General features: G+C 40.7%; 1 protein-coding gene across 6 annotated transcripts in view; it reads right to left on the bottom strand.

The window, feature by feature from the left end:
• LOC139105488 (cysteine-rich secretory protein 1) overlaps positions 1 to 20,388 on the bottom strand; it is a 48,640-nt gene that overhangs the window by 8,173 nt on the left and 20,079 nt on the right. For all 6 annotated transcript variants that reach the window (XM_070661626.1, XM_070661622.1, XM_070661623.1 and 3 more), the window contains 2 exons: positions 3,872 to 3,969; positions 1,896 to 2,032 (listed from right to left, as the gene is read on the bottom strand). In XM_070661626.1, the coding sequence (XP_070517727.1) occupies positions 1,896 to 2,032; positions 3,872 to 3,953 (219 nt within the window). In that variant the 5' untranslated portion in view covers positions 3,954 to 3,969. The remainder of the gene's footprint in view (positions 1 to 1,895; positions 2,033 to 3,871; positions 3,970 to 20,388) is intronic.

Genomic DNA, 20,388 nt, shown 5'->3' with positions numbered 1-20,388 from the left:
TTGTTTGCCTTTTCAGTAATCATTTGCATTATGAATTTGCAAACTTTACACGCAATTGAAATTATATAATTGAATTTGCAGTTAAATAACGTTACCGCTGTTTAATTATCCATTATTTCACGAAACGCCGGAGCCTCTCCTTATCACCGCGCTTTATTATCCAAATGGAAGAAAGGCACGTGTTGCAAATAATAATTGCTATGGGATTTGTATTCGACGATTTTGATAATCCCACCCTCTCTCCCTACTCCGCCTCTCGCAGAAATACGGAAAATCGCGAAACGAGCGGTTAACGAGCGTTTTCGCCGCTTAATTTTAATCAGTCCAATTAACGGCGCGCGTTATCCGCTGCGAAGTTGCCAAAAACTCGAATTAAATGCGCGTCGCACACGAGAAAGTTGAGTTACATTTACCGGTTTGTGTTTGTGTTGCGCGTGCTTTTGTTGCATTTCCAGAAGAGTGCTCCTTCACCCGTGACTGGTAATTATTTCTTTGAATTTTACCCGGACACGAATTTTGCAAAAGAGCGAGTCGGTTAAATTTGCACTTTCTAATTGATTTCACTCGAGCTGGTAATGCGATATTATTCAATACATTAATTCGGATTGTCATACAATTTTAAGGTTTTATAAATAGATTTTTTTTTTTGTAAGAGAAATAAATTTAAATTAACAATATCTTTTAAATTAAAGCTGAATAAAAATTAATAAACTTTAGTCTCGCTGCGTTTTTTTTAGGAATACTGTACGTGATTAAAGCATAAATTTATAACAGTGCACATTTAATTTAAATTTAAATAATAATTTAATAACAATTCTTATTCCTAAATACAAATATATTATCGTTTTTCTATCTAAATATTTTTTTTTTTAATATCTATTTCATGATTTGTTATAAATTTTATTTAAAGTGCATTAAAATTAATTTAATTTATATATAATAACGTTTTGATATTACGAAAACTCGTACAATCGAAAGGATATTTTTATTTTTCTGAGGATATATACGAAGGAGATATAGGCGAACAAAAAAATTTAGGAAGATTTTATCTTAAAAAGTGACAATGTATTGTCGAAGGCATTGCGATGAGAATCCGGGAAAATCGATGGAATTTCAAAGTGAGCATCTTCGCTATTATTCGAAACGGGCTGCAAAACCGCATTATTCACGAATCCCGTACGAAAGAATTCCTAAATCCAAAAGCGGATAACCAAAAATCTAATACATATTTCTAGATTCCAAATTTAATACGAAATAAAGCGCATAAAAATTTTGTAAAAAAAAGAAAACTTGCCGCGATTATTATGTAAATGCGAAATCTAATTTCTTCCAGATATTTAAATATATATATATATTTTTTTTTTAATATACTTTTACATATAATATTTTTTTACGGAGGGTGAACGATGGACAAAAAGTAATCGTTCGTGAAATATCGCGACGAGCCACCGGTGAAATTTATAAAAAGGTGGTATCGCGACGACCGGTAAAAGTTCCCGTAAAGGTCCCGATGAGGCGTGTAACGTCTACTTCCGCCCAGCGAAACCAATTTTACTTTGAAGTTTGAATCACGCGGACAGACGTCGATCTACGGAAATAGGATATATCGACTTCGTGTCTCGCTGGATGGAATACTTGCGTTTGTGTTTCCGACGGCCGTGGCAGACGTACGCGATGTAAATTCTCTCCCTAAACTATTTATTGCGCGAATCCGAAATGATTTGTGCGCGACGTTAATTTCGCAAGAAATATAAAGTTAATTAATTCTTTTTAATAAAAATTTAATAGAGATTTAATAAATAATTGTTGAAATAAGGGCCGAAGGGCAAAGATTTATTGAACTGTTCTAGATGAGATTTTTTATTTGTCGGACGGAAAAGAATTAAAGTTCTTACCATAACGAGCATATTGGCGGCAGATGGTTTGACTTGCGTGCGAAAGTAATTGTGGGTATCCACGATCTTCTGCCGCACTTTGCTGTTGGTGGTCCTTATTAAATTGACGGGAACTCTGTCGCCGTACAATCGTGGCGCTGAAAACAAAAAGGAAGCATTCCTTTCCGATAACCGACATCTGTCGCCGATGAAGGTCCGAGTCTAGTCGACGCCTCTGCGACTCATTTTCCCCTTTTCCGCGAGCCCAAAGAACTGACCGTGCATTTTGTCCCTTTACCCCGAAAATTTTGCACAGAAAAATATGTCGAGAACGTAAAGAAGTCCAAGATTAAAAAAGAAAAATATATATACACACGTATATGTCGCTTGATTAAAACGTAGAGAGACGTATTTCGTGATTTTACTTGGCGCTTTTCGACTTTTCGTTCATTCGCGACGCGTCGTTTTTCGTCGCTTACAAAAATTATTCGAGAACGCCTGGCTGGAAGTACGTGAGCGTTTCAAATGGATGTTGACTATCTGCCGTCGCGACGACGTCCAAATGTTTTATTGTTTCCCCGTGTGTCGCTACGAAGACGGAACATCTCTGTATAGAAAATCGAGAACCTATCGTAAAACAATTTCGGGCGGGCGGTATCGCGTGTATTTTTGAGCAATCACGGGGATCCCTTCTCGGAATCGGCTTACCGTCGTTACGCGGGGAAACAAGCGGCGGTGGTTTTCTTTCAATCACGACGCGAAGTGATTCTCTGCAGCCTGGTCCCAATCAAAATCGACTTTCCGCCCGCTCGCGACGTATCGCGTGCGGCTTTCCGATCCTTTCCGCCGCCATAAAGGAATGCGCGTGATGGGATAACGGCGAGTGCGAGAGCGTTTTGATCAAATATCTTTCTGAATATTTACGCGGGAGCGTTCTTTGATGTTCCCGTGCGCGAGAGCTGACAAAAAAAAAAGCCTTCGGAAATACGTTTCTCGCACAGAGGGACGCGCAAAAGTGATAATCAGGCTCGCGATCATTATTAAAATAGTAATAAAACGAGACGGAGTTATTCTTTAGCGCGCAATTCATTTTAGTTCCAAGTGGAAATTTATCTAGCTAACCTGATTTTGCAGCTAGTGGTTAAGTCGCGCAGAATAAATATATATTTTTTAACTAGTGATTAGCTTCGTACTAGCCATAAATTATAAGAAAGTATTTATTATTTTGTGATCATGTTCAAAAAATTAAGTTGTCATTTAAAAAAAAAAGAAAAAAAGCAAAATCTGTCTAGCATCGATCGTTTAGTTCTTGTCCAGCGCGGATCATGTATCTGAATAGATATATACACTTTTTTCTCCGCGCACTTGTTTACTGTTGTTGTTCTGACCTTACGCAAAGCTCGCTCGACTGCCGAAATCGCCGGGCAAACCGGTTCTTGCTGTCCGCTGCCCGCGCGTCCTCCACCTTGCGAACTTGGAATGCAAAGACCTGCAGGTCGATGATCTTACGCGACGTTCGACTACCGAATTCGTCGGGCAAACCGGTTCTCGCCGCCCGCCGCCCGCGCGTCCTTCGCCTTGCGAATTTCGAGCGCAAGGTGCCGGCCAGATGTTACTCACACTACCGCGGCGGGCAGCAGGAACCGGCTAGCCCGATGAATTCGGCAATCGAGCTTTGCGTAAGATCAGCACACAACAGTAGACTAGTACGCGGCGAAAAACGTTTAGATATCTAGCTTTACTAGCTCATTATTAGCTAGAAATAATTATTTAGCACCAAGTACATTTTGAGTGTTACATTTCTGGTTCAGTGCTGAACAGTTGTGCTAGACAGTCACGAGATGAACCACGAATTGGCTAGCTAATTATTAGGTTGAATTATTAGGTTGAAGAAAAACGGTGAGAATCAATTTCCACTCGGGGTGTATCTCGAAATCGATTTTCTCTGCTGCGTTTGCTTGCGATCGTGGAAATTATTCATTAAGATGATTACTTACTAGGCTTGCTCCTGTGAATTTTTCGGGGCACGGCGGCCGGCAGCGCCAGCGCCACTAAGACAATTATCCAAAGCCACTTCATCGTCTCCGTATACGACCTGAAACGTAAAAAGTACCCGTTTACGTCTCACCTTTTCACCGTCAATCTCGATTAATACACAAAGACTAAAATATTACGCGATCGAACTACGAAATCACATATGAATATTCAGAAGCGAGCTCGAAACTTTTTCTAAAAACTACGCGACACCCTTTTTCGCGCGCCGCTTCGCGTGACGCAATCGGTTCTTCGTAAAGTCCTCCGTTATCCATACGTTTTCAACTTTGCTTTTAACGTATAACGCTCCCAGGGCAATCGTTGTTGAAGATTGCGGAAAGTGCGAAGGAAAGCGAGCACCGTTTAACGGAGAAATCGACTACGGCGCGGGAAAAGAAACCGCGGACGATGTTCCCACGCAGGCTTTTTGTCTCGCGCGCGATTGCATTTCGATCAATCTTTCCCTCCGTTCTTCGGTCGTCGAACTTTTCTGGCGCGTGCATGCACATGTGCGGCCCCGGCCGAGCGACATTTCGCACCTGTGTGCGGCTCATTAATCACCATTCGCCTCGTCAGAGGCAAATTTCATTATTCCTCGGCCGCGAAACTGGGTGTCCGCGGACGTTATCAACCCCGCTATCAACCCCGACAACGGCGCCGTTATCATCAATAGCCGCGGCGCCCTTCGCGGCGGTAAACGTCAAAGGCAAATGGCACATACGAAGACAGATTACGTCGAGCGTCGTTACTCGCATTCGTGCGATAACTCGCCAAACGAACAAAATCCGCCGCTTTTTTATTTTTATTTTTAACAGTTTACCGCGCAACAACGAAATACTTTCAATGAGACGTTTCCAATTTCCCATGGTTCCCCGCGATTTAATTGGGACTTTCAGAGCTTGAAATTTAAGCCTATCAAATTTAACAGACATTAATAGAGTTACGATATCCAAAAATATGAAATATTTTTTTATCACTTAACGCGCGTTAATAATGAATAACCGAAGCGGATATTGTTGAAAAGTATTAAATAGCGGCCATCCATATTTTTTAATGTTGTAATTAATCTTCCCGAGCGGAGAAAGCGTGGCTGATATACAAAATTTAATTAATTTATCTTGAATTATCGGTAAATTAAATACAGAAGGGTCACTGTCGTAAGACAAAATTTTATTTTTCAAAATTTATATGCCGTTTTAATTCGTGATGAAAATTTTTCAAACGCAAACTCGAAGAAATGGAGATCGCAGAAATACGTCTGTGAACAATATTATGTTCTCCTTAATATGAAACTCTTTTGATGACGAGAGCAAACCTCATCTTCCTCGCCTGTCCTGTCTGGCACGAGGACTCTGAGGACTTCGAAGTATCAAAGGAATGCAAAAAGGTTCGACTAAGCTGAACGACATCAAAGGCACATTTTGTTTCCCCAGTTCCGCGCACATTCTTACACCCGCCACTTTTCATTTTCTCTTTTAGAATATCCTCCGTTTTCCAGACGAAAGATATTTCAATTCTCCCCCTTCCGTCCCCCTTTGCTCTCGCAGACACAGCGTATGCAAAATAGTTTAAGACAGATGATATGGACGTCCCTTGGCACGTTTCTCGCGTCGATTAGATTTTGATCGGTCTCACGAAATCGACATGGGAAAACCGTAAAACGTTCGCTCATTTAAATTAATAAAACATAAAACCAGAGATAAGCTTAGAATCGATAAAATTCTAAACTCCTATCGATTAAATAATTTCATATTTTATAAAAATGTTCGTAAATTCTTTATTAATTTCGTGATAATTTTATAGACTTACGAAATTTTATATTTCACTTTTTTTTTTTTTTTTTTCATATTTGATAAATTTTAATTTAGTTTGAGTTCAGAAGCACCAAGTTATACTTAACTTCTGCGATATATAGTTCGTCGATATCATATTAAAAATTGCTAGAGGTATAATAGAGTGCATAAAAATTCCGTTGATGTTTTTGAAATATCCACGTGATCTAACAAGATAAAGATTATGAATATCCAGTGCATTAATATCTAAAGTCCTAGGGAAGTGCTCGTGGCTTCTCGGGTACTCTAGGGGGAAACGCTAATGCAAGCTCACCAAACATTTGGAAGTTCGTACTGGCTGCCGCTATTTGCCTCAACATGCTACCCGTACAGTGCGCGGATGTCCGAGTCGTAATAACTATTCGCAATTTTCCCGACCGCGTTGACCAGTTGCGCATGTTTGAGGAGCGACGCAACAACGCGAGTGATAGCAGAGTTACCTCGATTCGCGAATCACTCTCGATATTTCGCGCGGGCGACCCTGATAATTTATCCCGCGATCGTTCTTTACTCTAACAATGCCGCTTCGCCGAGTTTCCAAACTCTCCCCTCAGTTTTTCATTTTCGATTTAAAAGTTTTCACCGAGAATCTCGGATCTTTTTGTGATAATGTATCGCGGGAACTACATTTTTTCTGAATAGGTGATGTAAAAAAGAAAGAATCTTTATTGCACAACTTTTTTTTTACGATCCACCGTTTGCTATGCCTGGTTGCAAGTGTATTTTGCATGCGGAAGCAGGAGATAAAAGATAAACGAGCTGAAGATATAAAAAAGAAGTATGAGCGCAAGTATGCAAACTTATAATTAGAATCACTAAATATATTAACCTGATTTTTGCCTTCGCCGTTAACAATTTTAAATGCTAAATTTAAATCTTATATTAAAAATCTAATAGTTGTGCAAACAATAATTTATTAATAAATAGTTTTTTATTGTATAAATTATTTACTTAATAAACGTCGACGTCGAAAATTGCGTCTTGGCGTTATTTGAGAATCATACGTCGCAGCGTAGACTCGTTCCTTTGTCGAGTGCTCACCCTGAGGGCTAAAATGATACGATAGTACCCTAATATTACCACATATTCCCCATTTATTGCACGTTTGACGTGCATCACAGCGTAGATAGGTATGGTTTATTTTAATACGAGTACGCGGTACGTCTTTGGAGCGCGGCGCGTTAGTGATAGAAGCGAGGTTAGGTCAGCCGTGTCTGACCGCAGCCACCGTTTTCACTGAATTCGCTTAAAATCAGCTGTATTTGTCCGTACACTGCGCTAAGTTAAAATACACGACACAATAAATACGCGGGGCGAGAAAATACAACAGATTGATGTACGTAAAATTGTTTCGTCAAGTTGAAAAATTTCTGTCCGTTATTTTTTTTTTTTTTTTTTTTAAGTACAATTCTCATTGATAATGAAAAATTTATAAAGCGTTACGGGGGAGAATTCTTTTGTCAGGCGAGGTTAGTTACCGCGCGACTCATTATACGGGGAATAAAGGGGTTGACGTTTCTTTTATCAAGAGTCAAAAGCGGCAGTTCGTCAATAATTCAAGGGATATTTCAGGCCGGGGATAAGCCCGACGGCGACCGCATTTAACTTGCGACAAAGTCCCGCGGTCGATGAAACACCGTCAGACGACGACGACGACAACGCGCGTGAAACATGCAGCGCGTAATATCGGCCGCGTGTAAATTGCTCATAAATATTTTCGCTTAATTTCGCAAATCAAGAGTACGTCGCGCGGATAGAAGCGACGACGGCTTCGTCAAGCCAGCGGTAGTAACGCCCGTTTATAATTAAAATCGTAATTGCGAAGTAGCCGAGCTGCCTGCGAGATGATCCAAGCTTCTTGTTTCGGTGCGCCACGGGCCTCGAATTGTAAGACCACGCGCGATGATTTATTATACAGGCACGCGCGATTTCATACTCGCGTCCCGCGTACAAGGAAATCATTTATCATCGTAACACAATTTAATATGCAATCAATAACGACACGCCAATTACGTATCGCTGATTATATTTGTAATTTATTAATTAACGTGAACACGGAATCGACTTTTACGCGCCGCACTTACACGTCGGGCAATCAAATTAATTAGCGCGCTCGGAAATTTCTGGACGAATGCGTTCGAGTGCGTCGTGAAAAAATAGTTCAGTTTCCAGTAAATATGTCTGTCTTATCTATGCCTTCTTGTTAGTTACCGAACGGCGGAGTTTGTTGTAGCTGGAATATCGTTATCGCGTAAAGATCAGAATTCACGAAGGATTATCCAAATGTTGATATAATACTATGATGTCATTCGCTTCTCTCGTGGTGGCACAAAAGTCGAATTACAAGGCCGCGGACGACCTCTTTGACTCTCCGCCGTGGTTGGAAACGGGAAACTTTATCGATAGTTTCGCATTCCCCGCCATTAAACGCGGCTTTCGCATTCAACTGGATCCCGAAGTATCTCGCTAATGGGTACACCCAGGGCTTTTGTGCGTTAAACTCCGAATGAATCGTCACCGCATTGCCGCTGCGACGTCGCTGCTAACAAACGGAGGCATAAATCGACCGTTATTTCGTGGTGCACGCGCGCCTCCGTTATACAGTTTATATATATATATTTTTTTTTTCTTTTATAAAAAAAAAAACATAGAAATAACATGTGCACGATACGACCCGCAATTCGAGATAGCGCAATTCGAGGAAGCTAAAAGAGCCTCCGATTACGACGTATCGCGTGGCATATATTGAAATATTATTCCGACGGTGAATATCAAAATTGTAGAACCATTTTTATTTCACGGATTATTATTATTTTTTTTATATTTTTTTAACTCTCTTTTTCCGCAACGACTCGAAAGCGGTTTATTTTAAATGTGTTATCTATTTAGGTAGCGTCGCGAAAACGTTACGCGGAAATTATAATGAAAGATTAAAAACATATCACGGAAAAAGCACGAAGCGTTTAACGTAAGTTTCTTTGTACGATTACTTTTATAAAGATTTTGTTTTTTTTATTTTTTGGACATTGATAGGTAGCTAGATTAATGTTCGCAGTTGTATAACAAGTTCTCAACGATATAATAATTTTTAATAGTAAGTTTAGATTAATTAATCTATAGAATAACGGGTCTTTAGTAGAAAAAGTCTAATAAATTTATACGTCGTGAATTAATTAGACATAATTTAGTTTAAAATTTAAGGGCACGGTTCTGATGTTGATCGAGCATTTATCCAGCTGTCATTATGCAGTATTTTTTTATACACTGTTTTTGCGTGACATTCGCGTGTATTTTCGAACGATTTGCGACTTAGAAGTCAACGAAGTAAATTGCAAATTTCCATTGTGTTACCGAACACGATGATCAAACAGCCGATAGTGCACATTCGACGGGAGTGTTCGCCGGGAAACGTTTTCTAGAAGTACTCTCTCGTGCATATTCATGGTGGTTGGCTGAACACTCGATCGATTGCCAATAGACACCGCGAGCCAATATGGAGGTTAATTCCGGGCGTGAAAACGCCGGCCACGAGGTGGCCCGTGACCAGGAAGGCGGATAAAATAAACTGCAAGATAATGGAAATTGGGAACGTAACAAAATAAATTGTAAATAAATTGAACGGCCCGAATTTATTAAGATACCAAATATGTCAGAGAGGAAAAAAAAAAAAGCGGTGACTCTCAGCTCGGGCATGAATCGCGAATGCAACAGATTGCAAACTTAGCCTTTTAAGCATTTATGAGATTTTGAAATATTGACGTCACAATCGCGAAATAAAGTGAGTCCGAATGACTCGTGAATTTTGAAGCCGGTAAATAACTAGAACTGCACCGTTACAAAACATGATTTGGATCACTTTATGATCTCGCGGTAGATTTGACTGCGATCAAAAAAATTGCGAATCTATGAATTTGTGTTATTTCAGAAGGTCGAGTTAGAAAAAAAACAAACAAAATAAATTTTTAACAAGCCGTGATATAGTAACGCATAATAATTTACTTTTTTTTTACGAACAATAAAATACGCAGCGTTATATTTCCGTAATTAGAGCTAAAAAAATGTCGAAACTATATAAATAATAGTTTTAGAATCTGAGCTTGAATAATAGGATAATAATTTTCGTGTGTAATTCGAATATCTAGATATCTGAAAAACCGAATCGCAATTTCCAGCCTTAAAAGTAATGTGAGTGTATACCGGGCAATGATTTTTCCACGAGCTCGGCAGAATGCAGTCTTGCACTCAAGCGTAACGTTTTCTCATAAAACGGTAGTGTCCCATATAGGCGGAAGTGCGACGCGAACATCAGTGGGTCGGCTTATGTATATGCATTGCGGTTGAACGCTCGTTTGGCTGTCAATATCAACCAACTGTCCAAATCGTAACAGCTGTCCAACGTCCAAGAGCAATCAAACGCCACGTATTATAATAACGCACACGTTGCTCAAGGCTAACGATTTTGTATTCATATTTTAAATGTGCATTTGCAATGCACATTGCGATCCTCTCCAGGTCTTTGCGATTTCGGATCGGGTTAAGAAACGATTTAACACGCGTTATCGAGGTTTCACGTCTAACTCTCAGAATACTGATTTTTACAAAAAAATTTATGTCTTTTAGAAAAAAAAAAAAAAAAAAACTAAATTATTCTTACCGCATAGGAATTAAACTTGATACATTTTTATTAACTACATTTAATTAAATTTTATTTTATTATAAATCTAATTACAAGGCAGTCTTCTATTTTCTAAAGTAACGCAGTCGTAACGCGTTGAGCAAATTCCGGGGCAAATGTAATCCTCCGAAAGTCAACATCCCCAGCGGCTAAGAAATAATAAAATATTTATTTGGGGGGGGGGACGGGGCGAAGGGCGGACTTCCAGTCTTCGTAGCACTCATCAGCCGGCTTTTATCTTCGCGATCACGAGGCAAATGAAAACCTGACTTCCTCGACCGGGAGATAAAGACGGGCCGAACCCGGTAAATATGTACGCGAACTTCTCGGGCGCGCGGGGGGTTGGCAGGGTTAAGCTTTTCCCTCGTCCCCGTCGAATTAATGGGCGCCCGGCTGCAGTGGGCGCATTTACTCGATATTTTACTCGTGCCCCGGGCGCATCGGAAAAAGTTTAACGGCGGCGTTTTTCCGCGACGACAAAAAGGAACGGCCATCGACTGGTTGCTCGTCCCCCCAGCTACCCTTCGCCCACCCGACGGTCCCGTGGACCCTTTCCGCAGCGAAAAATTCTCGTCACCTCAGTGGAGGGTGAAATCGGAACGATCGCTGGCCGGGCGAAAGGAGGACAATTTGCTTCGTGATCGCAGTTGCCCGCCGCACTTATCTTTTACAGCGCGAGTACACGGCTGCGAAGATCGCCGTAATTTATCGGGAAGCGCTTCATCGGGTAGTTCAAACGTTGAAAGCAAGTAACCCTCCTTTTATCTTTTTTTTTTTAAATAATATTAAATGTCAAAGTATAAAAATTTTGTAAATGTTAAAAATACGACTCATATTTCTGCAAATTTATTTTTGAAATAAATTAAATAATAGTTTAGTTTATACTCGGCGATTTTTGTCGTGACGGTAATTTCGGTTGGGTAATGGAATTTTAGGGATCTTGAATGCAGTAACATTAAATAGAAAATATGAAAGAGTTAAAGGTAAAACGCGATAAATAAAATCGAAGAAGTAATAATCGACTTGCCTTTCGTTAAAATCAACTGGTAGGGTCGTTAATTGCATTAGACACATCGATTTATGGCAACGCGCTGCGCAAGCGAGCGCGGATGCTAAAGACGCGGGAGAAATATCTGCACCAGCTGACGATGTCGGCGTTTGAATGGTGTTTCGTTGCTCGTGCACGCAGAACCGGTGTTGCGCGGATATACCGTAAGCCCCATATACAATCTCGAATCCCCCAGGTTCGCCGCAGCAGCAGTAAACGGCTTGAGGCATCGCTCGCCTCTAAACTGCGATCAGGAAAGGCACGGAGAGAGAAAGAGAATGAGAGAGAGAGAGAGAGACAAACGTGTACGCAATATCAAGATGTTCAGGCAGAATTTCGACTAGCAAGATTAGAATTATATCGTATTTATAGCGTCAATCTCGAAATTGCGACTCGACATAAGCTTACCTATCGCCAACCTCATTAGACGTAAAACCAAAATTTCCACTCGAGTTCTCGATACTTAGAGCCTCGAGTCGAGTATTTATCCGCGGCGGTCCCGCTTCCTGGAGGAGAAGTCACGTTTCCCGGGGAGTCTCTCTCACTCCGCGCGCGCATTGTACCGTATATCGGCGCAATTTGCCATTCAACCTGGAATCCGTGTTTGCCGAATAGTTCGCCCCGCGTGCATGTGCGGCTGTATCTACAACCCCCGCACCGGCGACGTGTGCGATTCCATTAGCGATCGGTAGCATCCGGAAGATGCGCGGCATCAATGCTTTTATCACCCCCGCACCCCTCTCTCTTTCTCTCTCGCTCTCTCTCCACTTCGCTGTTCTCGTAAGCAAACTCGTGCTCATCCCGCGAGCTTAATGTGGAACGGATCGCAAGAACGAGTTGAAAGGAGTCAACAATCCGTCCGCGTAATTGGGTAACTCGAGAGCGCTCGCTCGGAATGCAGCCTTCTCTCGACATGCCGATCGTTACCCTTCCGAATAACGTTACCCGGCTAATGTCTGAGACCGGGTATCACTTTGGAGTTGGAAATTTTTGCATTCCGCGCGCAGATCTAAAGTATCTTGGACCGGGACGGATTTTGGAATCTTCGTGTTCGCAACGTAAGATCTGAGATGAGGTAGCCGGATTTTTACGTCTTTTTTCTTCTCCGCAAGATTAGGACAAGCAGGGTCGAAGAATTAGAAACATCTAACATAAAAGGGAAAAATATTTAGGTGAATTAAACTTTTACATCCCTATAATACAAAATTGAATATATTTTGTACGAGTTTTAGTTTACGAATTATAATATTACCATAAATGGCGCGGAATATAAAGAAAGGGGAGGAAAAATATCTCTTACCGACGAAGCATCGCTTCAAGGATGCTGGTTTTATCAGTTATCGAATATCCTTTCGACATAATTGTGTTTCTCTAAGAATATAAGGTCGGGTGATTGATATCATATCGAATCGATCGGGCTCTTATTTCCAATTTCCAGCCGAAGTGCCGCGGATCCAGCGTAAAAAGCCTTCGTACGCCGTAGCTCTCTTTTTCAATAATTTTATCCGAGCGGACTCCATACAAGTTGACCTTAATCCCAAATCGTAAATGGGGAAACGTTTATTCGCTCGGAATTGTCGAAAAAAGCCTGTGCACGCCAAATGCTCTGCGAGGAAAAAAAAAAAAAGAAAAAAAGAAAAAAAAAACATAACACCGCATGAAAGCAGAGATGAAGTTTCGGCGTGTAATGCAAGTCACTTCGATGGGTATCTCGTCGGGAAAGGGATGACCCTCTCGTAACTGTAAATGAGTCGAATCGAGCAAGCGATTGGAGGGAGGGAACTGAGGGGAAAGAGGGCGAGTTTGCAGGAGGAAAAATAGCGGAGAAAGTTTTAAGTAGTTCCCGAAGTTTCGCAATCGATACTGTCGCCAGCAACGGCCGAATAAATTCACCCGGAATCGTTTTCGCAAACTCGAGACCGTCCGCGATTTATCGGGACCGCTCGCGGCAGCAGTACAGCATGGGGTGGGTCTATCGAATTAGCTTGACGACTTCCGGAAGCGTCGGTAAGTCTCCGCTCTCTTTAACTGGATCACGGTCGAAAGTGAAGAACGGAGAAGTCGACGACGTACAGTCGGTTGCAACACATTTTTTTTTAATTTGCTTAATTACGCACTGGAAAAATAAAAAGTGCTGTAAACCCAATTAAACAGTGAGGTTGCGAGACTCAGACATAAGTAGTTCATTCATTACTGGCGTTATTAAACCAACTGCTATAATTATTAAAACAATTATCTGTCAAATTTGAATAATAAGCACTGATGTTACTTTAACTACTTAACTTCTATGGCAACCCGCAATCTCATTTTTTATTGATTTTAAAACTTCTTTTTCTGCGTATTTAAATACAGAATGAGAGTCTTTTTTATTGTTTGCGCGCGATAAATCGTTATGATGTCGTTAAATTTGCATATACAATGTATAGCATAATTTTTAATGACACGTATGTCCCGCGATCATTTAATATTGATTATTAGAAACATTAATAAAAACGTTATACTCTTTAAATTCAGTCTCGTCCATATACGTTTGATAACATTATATGTATCTTGCATATGAACGAAAGAGATGGTATACATTCTGCATCAAAATACGTATTCCCGAAACTCATTTTTAAAAATGAAAGGTTGCGACTATAAGTTGTTTGTGACTGTACAAGTTATTTTCATACCGCGTGACGTACGTATTGTTTTAACTCTTGCATCGAATATAAATATATCATTTGGAATATTAAATAAAAAAAAATTGAAAGCAGGAAGCATTCGTTAACAGAACCGACATCAAATCGATAGACTTCACATTGAAATAATCGACATATCAATCAATACAGCTGCCATTATTTGGTGTCTAAAGAAAGGAAACCGAGCTACGAGCGTACGTTACAAACGCGAAAAGAGATATAAAATATCACGACGGAGTGAGATATAAATTTGAAAAAAAAAATCTTGATAAACCAATCGCGTGCGGCGAAACAGTATCTCGCGATTTTCTTCGCGAGCTGGCCGCAGATCGAATTTTCCAATTTCGTCCTTTAATCGAGCGTCGCGCGCGCACGAGCATCGTTTATTCCGGTATTTATTCGTCAATATACGCGCGGGCCACGTACGTATATCGCACGCCAGTATTGCACCCAAAAGATTAAAATTGCGATGTATTACTCCGATCGAGCGGCCGGCTTGGCACGGAAACTGCGTCCGAACCGTCCGCGAATGCGTCCCCGCGTTTCGAATGTTAACGCTGCCTTCCATCCACGCTGCTATTGTAATTTGCGATTCACGTAATGCGAATCGCAAATTTATTTCCCATCCAACATTACATTATACAAAAAATTACATGTAAATTGCTCTTATAATAAATGTAAAATATTTAGTGAATTCTTACAAATAATAGTTGCAGAAATTTAATTATTAATTTTGTAGACATAAGAATAGTAAAAATTACATGTAAATTATTGTAATTTTTTTTCTATATTTGCGCAAACCCGAAACTCTTATTATTTGTATAAGTTTATTAAATCTTTTACTACAGTGCAATTTTACAACTTGCAATCGGGATACGAAATATAGAAACGTAACTGTATTGCGAGATTTTTACGGCAAAATTCGTATGACAAGTTTCTCTTCGTATGCGTTAGCTTTCGTTGCCGTGATGGTGATTTTATATTCCTTTTCGCATTCGCGATTTCTTCTCGCAGAGAGTAATTACTTGAAAATTTTTATCGTTGCGTGGAAAAAATGTTTTTTGAGCAGAAATTTCGGTTTGATAAATCTAGATTAAATAAGGTGTTTGATTAAATCAGCATTTTTTTTTCGTGATTCAACCGCCGGACGTTGATTCTCTGTAATGTAAAAAATTAATTGGTAACCGTTATTTCGCTCGTCTGTCAATACGAAGTGAAAATTATCTCCAGTTTTAATCAGCTATCCGCTAGTTTTCCTTGTCGTACGGAAAAAAATTATTTCAGACACGCTGAAATTTTAATGTGGCTTTTACATCAAATGTTATGATAGTTTGTTTTAAACTACGCACGTTTCTTTTTTTTACATTTTTATATATTTTTTTTTTTTTTAAACTGAATCTTTTATAACGCACGCAAGTTACGTAATGAATTTCCCCTCCACACGCAGAAAGTTTCGACCCGGCCAGAATTTTAATCGAACATTTGCATTAAATATGCGGAGCGGTGCATTTTGACAGAGGCTCGCTTTTTCGGATTTGAGGTTTCTCGCTCGGCGAGTGAAAGTTATCCAGCGAATTTCATACAGCGAACGAAAGTTTCCTGCGGTCTGATACGTATTTTAGCCGAGTCACATTTGCATTGAATGTCGGAATAGGTGGGTCTTGTACCGAGAAAATCTTCCCTTAGAGCCCCGGATCTTTACAGCCGGAAAACCTTTGTCATTCACAAAAGTTTTATGGGGCTGAATTAAAATCTGTTTTTATCCCGACTGTATTTCCCGTCCGCTTTTCCACAGCGGCGTAGTTATGAAAAACTCATTTCTCTAGTTTTAACATAATATAACGCGTTTATAGTTTCGCGCTATTAAATGTATTTTGTCATGCTGCGCATTTTATACCCGCGTTGAGTCGTAAAAAATAAAAAAAAAAATGTAAAAAATATTAAAGACCCCTTTAGGATAAACGCACATAAAACCACGTATCTGATTTTTTTAATGACCAGATTAATATTTAAACAAACTTCCAATTCAAAATTAATCTGTATCGCTTTCCAATATTTTCTGCATAAAAATCAAAAACTTGTAATTATTGTTTTGCTCGTTACAATTTTAGTACGTGATAATTTTTCTTTATTAATTTGTCGATATGTTATCAGTGTGTTATTTTCGTAAGAATTGATTTGTTTAAAATATCGGGTTTTGCAAGAATATTTTTGTCTGTGATATTTTTATTATTTTTTATGTATAATAACTTAATAGACATAAATATTCTTACTTTTGTAACAGATCGCAGGATATGCTTTAATAGCGAAATTAGGAAGATAGGCGCGCTAGAAATTTGTTCCCTGTTTGTTATACGTTGTACATCTCACCGGACCGTAGATTATGATTTATTTACAAAACGGCAGTAACGCCCAAGGGCTGCTAGGACGGACACAAAGGGACAATATTATACTTCGCGCTATCCCAGAGTACATGAGTTAGCCATTTTTGCAGTACACCGTATGGCTTCATCTCTACTCTATTTTATGTGGCTTGAGGGAGATTGTTTCATTTGCTTAAGATTTACGTTCCCAATTTTTGTCACACCCACGCGACTTTAATGGAATTAGCAATAACAACAAATTTAAACGAAATTTAGCTGTCAACTGTATTTTTTTTTTAATCAATTAAAATTTTTATTGCTTGTAGCAATAAACAAAAAAACAATCGCGAGCACATCGAAAACGCGTTAAGTTTGTTTTTCCGTAATTTTCGCGGGAAAAATGTCACGGCTAAATGGAGGCCAGGATGATTCTAGAGGTTCGCGCGTGGCACAAAAAGTTGCCGAGCAGTTTGTGATGGAAAATTCGACAAATAGAGAGTTTCGGGCTATTTCATGATTCCGCGGATGAAGAATGAAACTATCCGCTGCGCCTCACATGCCGTCGCGGTTGCGTTCTTCCCGTAATGGAATAAAATAAAATCCGCGGTGCGGGAGAGTTTCGTGTGATTGATATGAGAATAATAATAAAACAAAAAAAAACAACAAAAAGAGTAATAAAAAAACCAGCAAAAAGAGAAAAAAAAAAGAAAAGAAAAAAGGAAAGAAAGAACGAGATATGCGGTAGAACGAAAACAACGCGAGATTCGCCGTCCTCGCGGCCGGTTTCTCGCTGGCGTTGTTTTTAATTTGTTCTAATTAACGCGCAATTAGGCGGCGCGTCACGTAAGCTGTCGACGAGCGGCGGCTAATCCGGAAATTGCTACCTCGACCGCTCTCGCAGTAAACTCCGTCGTCGTGGCTCTTTTTTTTTTTTTAATTAAAACTATTCGCGCATACCGCCGCCGGTAACATCAAGGGAATATTTCTATTCCTTCTTACCACCCTTTCCCGAAGCGATGCGAAAAATCGGGAAGCAGCTGCGTCCCCGCGAAGGAGGTATTCGCCGCCGCCCGTTATTTCACTTTAAATCCAACAGGATTTTCCATTCCTCCCCGATGGTGTTACAGCCGCCGAACGCGCAACTCTGTTCCCGGGCGCCTCTCGAAGACGGGAAGTTATTACCGCGCGGAGCGTGCTTTATTTCCATTATTTGCACGGCAAGTTTTCGAGCGCCGGGGTACCCCTGGCGTCGCGTTCGAACGCTCGTTATAATAATATCGGCCTGGCATTTGCATTGAAATGATAATTTGCATCCACTGCTTGACAAGCCCGAGCCCTTTGTCCATCTACGATCCCTACCGCCTCGCGTTGTTCTCTACAACCCTGCGAGGAATGCGGCGAAGAATGAGATTATTCGCCCGTCGCGTAACCGATTATCATTATCCGACACGTCTCTCTCGCGCGTTCTCCTTGAAATTATATTATTAAATGAGAGGCGCGTCCGAGAATAACGTATTACAAAAAGCTATTTACGTAAAGCGGTAAAGTATTGCGCGGCCACGTTCGCCAAGTGTTATCTGCACGCGCGATAACGAGCCTCGTGTAATAACGCTCGGCCGTGCCTTGTCGGGGCTCCATCTCCGGGCGTCCGCTATCTCCGTCGTTTGCGATAACGCTCGGAAAAGCCACGTCCTGAAAGGAAACTATGGGCACGTACCCGGCTTCGTTTCGGAGTCGACGTGATTTTTCGCGACGCAGCCGCTCGCGGATTACTGCGATCCCGGGACGCGTAACTTTCCCGTTCCCGGAATTAATGCGCTCGGGCGACAGCTGCTTTGACAGTCGTTATTGAAATTCCATCGATAGTGAGAAAATTTTAATAACATCCCCGTCGTTTCTGTAAAGCGACGGAGAAGCTGGAAATAGGGAAGGCAGGCTATAACCTCGGGGGGATTGAATCGGGGGGAGGGGGGATGTGAATCATGAAAAAAAGCTTGATATAACATGTTTATATAATTTTTTTTTTTTTTTCTACAAAGTGCATATTTATCCAATCTTTTGATTCTCTTTTCACCGCGTTTATGCGATCGAAATCGCGAAAAGTGTGCGAAAAAAATTGTGATAAGGTATTCTCTTCGAAATCACCGATGTGAAAAATATTACACGCAAAAATTAATATGTAATATTATTAACATGTAATTAATATATTGAATATACTTTCAAGTATATTTGTATATTTTAATTTTTATGCGAAAATTTAATAACTTTCTTTATTTAAAAAAAAGAAACAATTTTTTTTAGAATCGTATGATTTTTTCGTGACGCGACTGTTTTTACTTTTACGCGTGATGGCTTCGCGAACAGCGGCAGGAACAAATCTGCCGTCGCGAACAATTCTAATTACAACCTCTTAAAAGGGGCGGTTACGTGACCGCCGTAAATAGAAGCGTCGCGTCGCTGATTGCGGAATTAATTGTTCCCCTCAGGAATTTGATCGGCAATAATTAAATCTCGCGCGCTACTTGCAAAGTTTCTGGGGCAGAACGCGCGTTCCTCCACACGCGCGGGATCGCCTTCGTTCCGTTCTGCGTAAGCGATTCGCCGTTTGTCGCGCGGCTAAATGACTCTTCGCGCGAAACGAGAGAGACGCGTCCAAGACACGGGCGGCGTAATAAATCTTGAATTTCGCAGCTACGTTGCTTCGCGGATTCTCGGCTCCTCTACACGCACTTGGTCCACCGTCGTAAATCCCGGGCGCGTCGCGGACGCCGCGTTTCAGGAATTCTTAATTTCACCGACGACGGCCCAGATTTTTGCGAACTCTCAAATTCCGCAAATCAATACCGCCGCGCATATTTTATTACCCGCACAAAGAGATCCCGGAAACGAAGGAAAATCCGGGAGATCTGTTCAAATAAAAGAGAAAGATCCTGTTTGACGAATCCCTCGGCGAATCTCGAAATAAGAGTTCTTCCTCCGTCTGCTTTTTTTGGTTTTTTTTTCCTTCCACAATGCCGGCAAAAATTAACCAGCGGCGGCCTTAATTATCGAGACGCAACTCGCGCAATTCGCGAGATATGGGCGACTCGAGACGCGTCGTGAAAAATCGAATCTCGAAGGATCCCTCAATCGTTCCTCGCGATAGCGCGTGATCGGGTTCCCATGCAGCTCGCGCGAGCGGGACTTTTTTTTAGATCGACGACGTCTGCCTTTCACGAAGGTGGCAAGACGGGTCGAGCTTTGAACCTTTTATCAAAAGTGCATTTCGAGGCGACAAACGCTCGGAATTTTGAATGCGCCGCGGCGCCGACAATGAAATTACAATGCGGCCTCGCCACATATTCAGCGTCGCGTTTAGGCGAACTTATCGGTAGACAGCTCGCTCCCGTCCACCCCCATGCAATCTTGAAACGAATAATAAGAGATAATAGCCCGAGGGGGAAAGGGGCCTGAAAGGTTGGCGCGGTGATTTTCGCGGTGGAAGATAACACGAGTTTTATTGTCGCGGAAAAGTTGAGGGAAGGGGGGGGGAGTCAAACGTTTGGAAAACTCGACGGAGGCCGAGATTACAGATATCTCTTTTTCATCCTATTCGAACCTTCGCTGCATTGACACGCGAATAAAGTGTGTTCGCCGTGGAACGAGAAAATGCGGCTCGTTTTTCTGTGACGAAAGAAATTTCAAAATGACGCATATATACTTTTGAAATTCTTTTATTTAGGTAAAATATAAATACATATCAAGTTTTACTATTTGCAAGAGCTACGTTTGTATTTTTTAAATTATTATATATTAATTTTCGCTAAACGCGAGCTACGCAATTTTCAAAAGTAAAATAAATTAATTGTAATAAAAATGTATGTAAAGAAAAAAAAAAAAAA

The sequence above is a fragment of the Cardiocondyla obscurior genome, linkage group LG09 (genome assembly GCF_019399895.1).
Source record: "Cardiocondyla obscurior isolate alpha-2009 linkage group LG09, Cobs3.1, whole genome shotgun sequence".
Taxonomy (NCBI): domain Eukaryota; kingdom Metazoa; phylum Arthropoda; class Insecta; order Hymenoptera; family Formicidae; genus Cardiocondyla; species Cardiocondyla obscurior.
The sequence above is the reverse complement of the archived record's forward strand: the minus strand, read 5'-3'. Positions and strand labels throughout refer to the sequence as shown.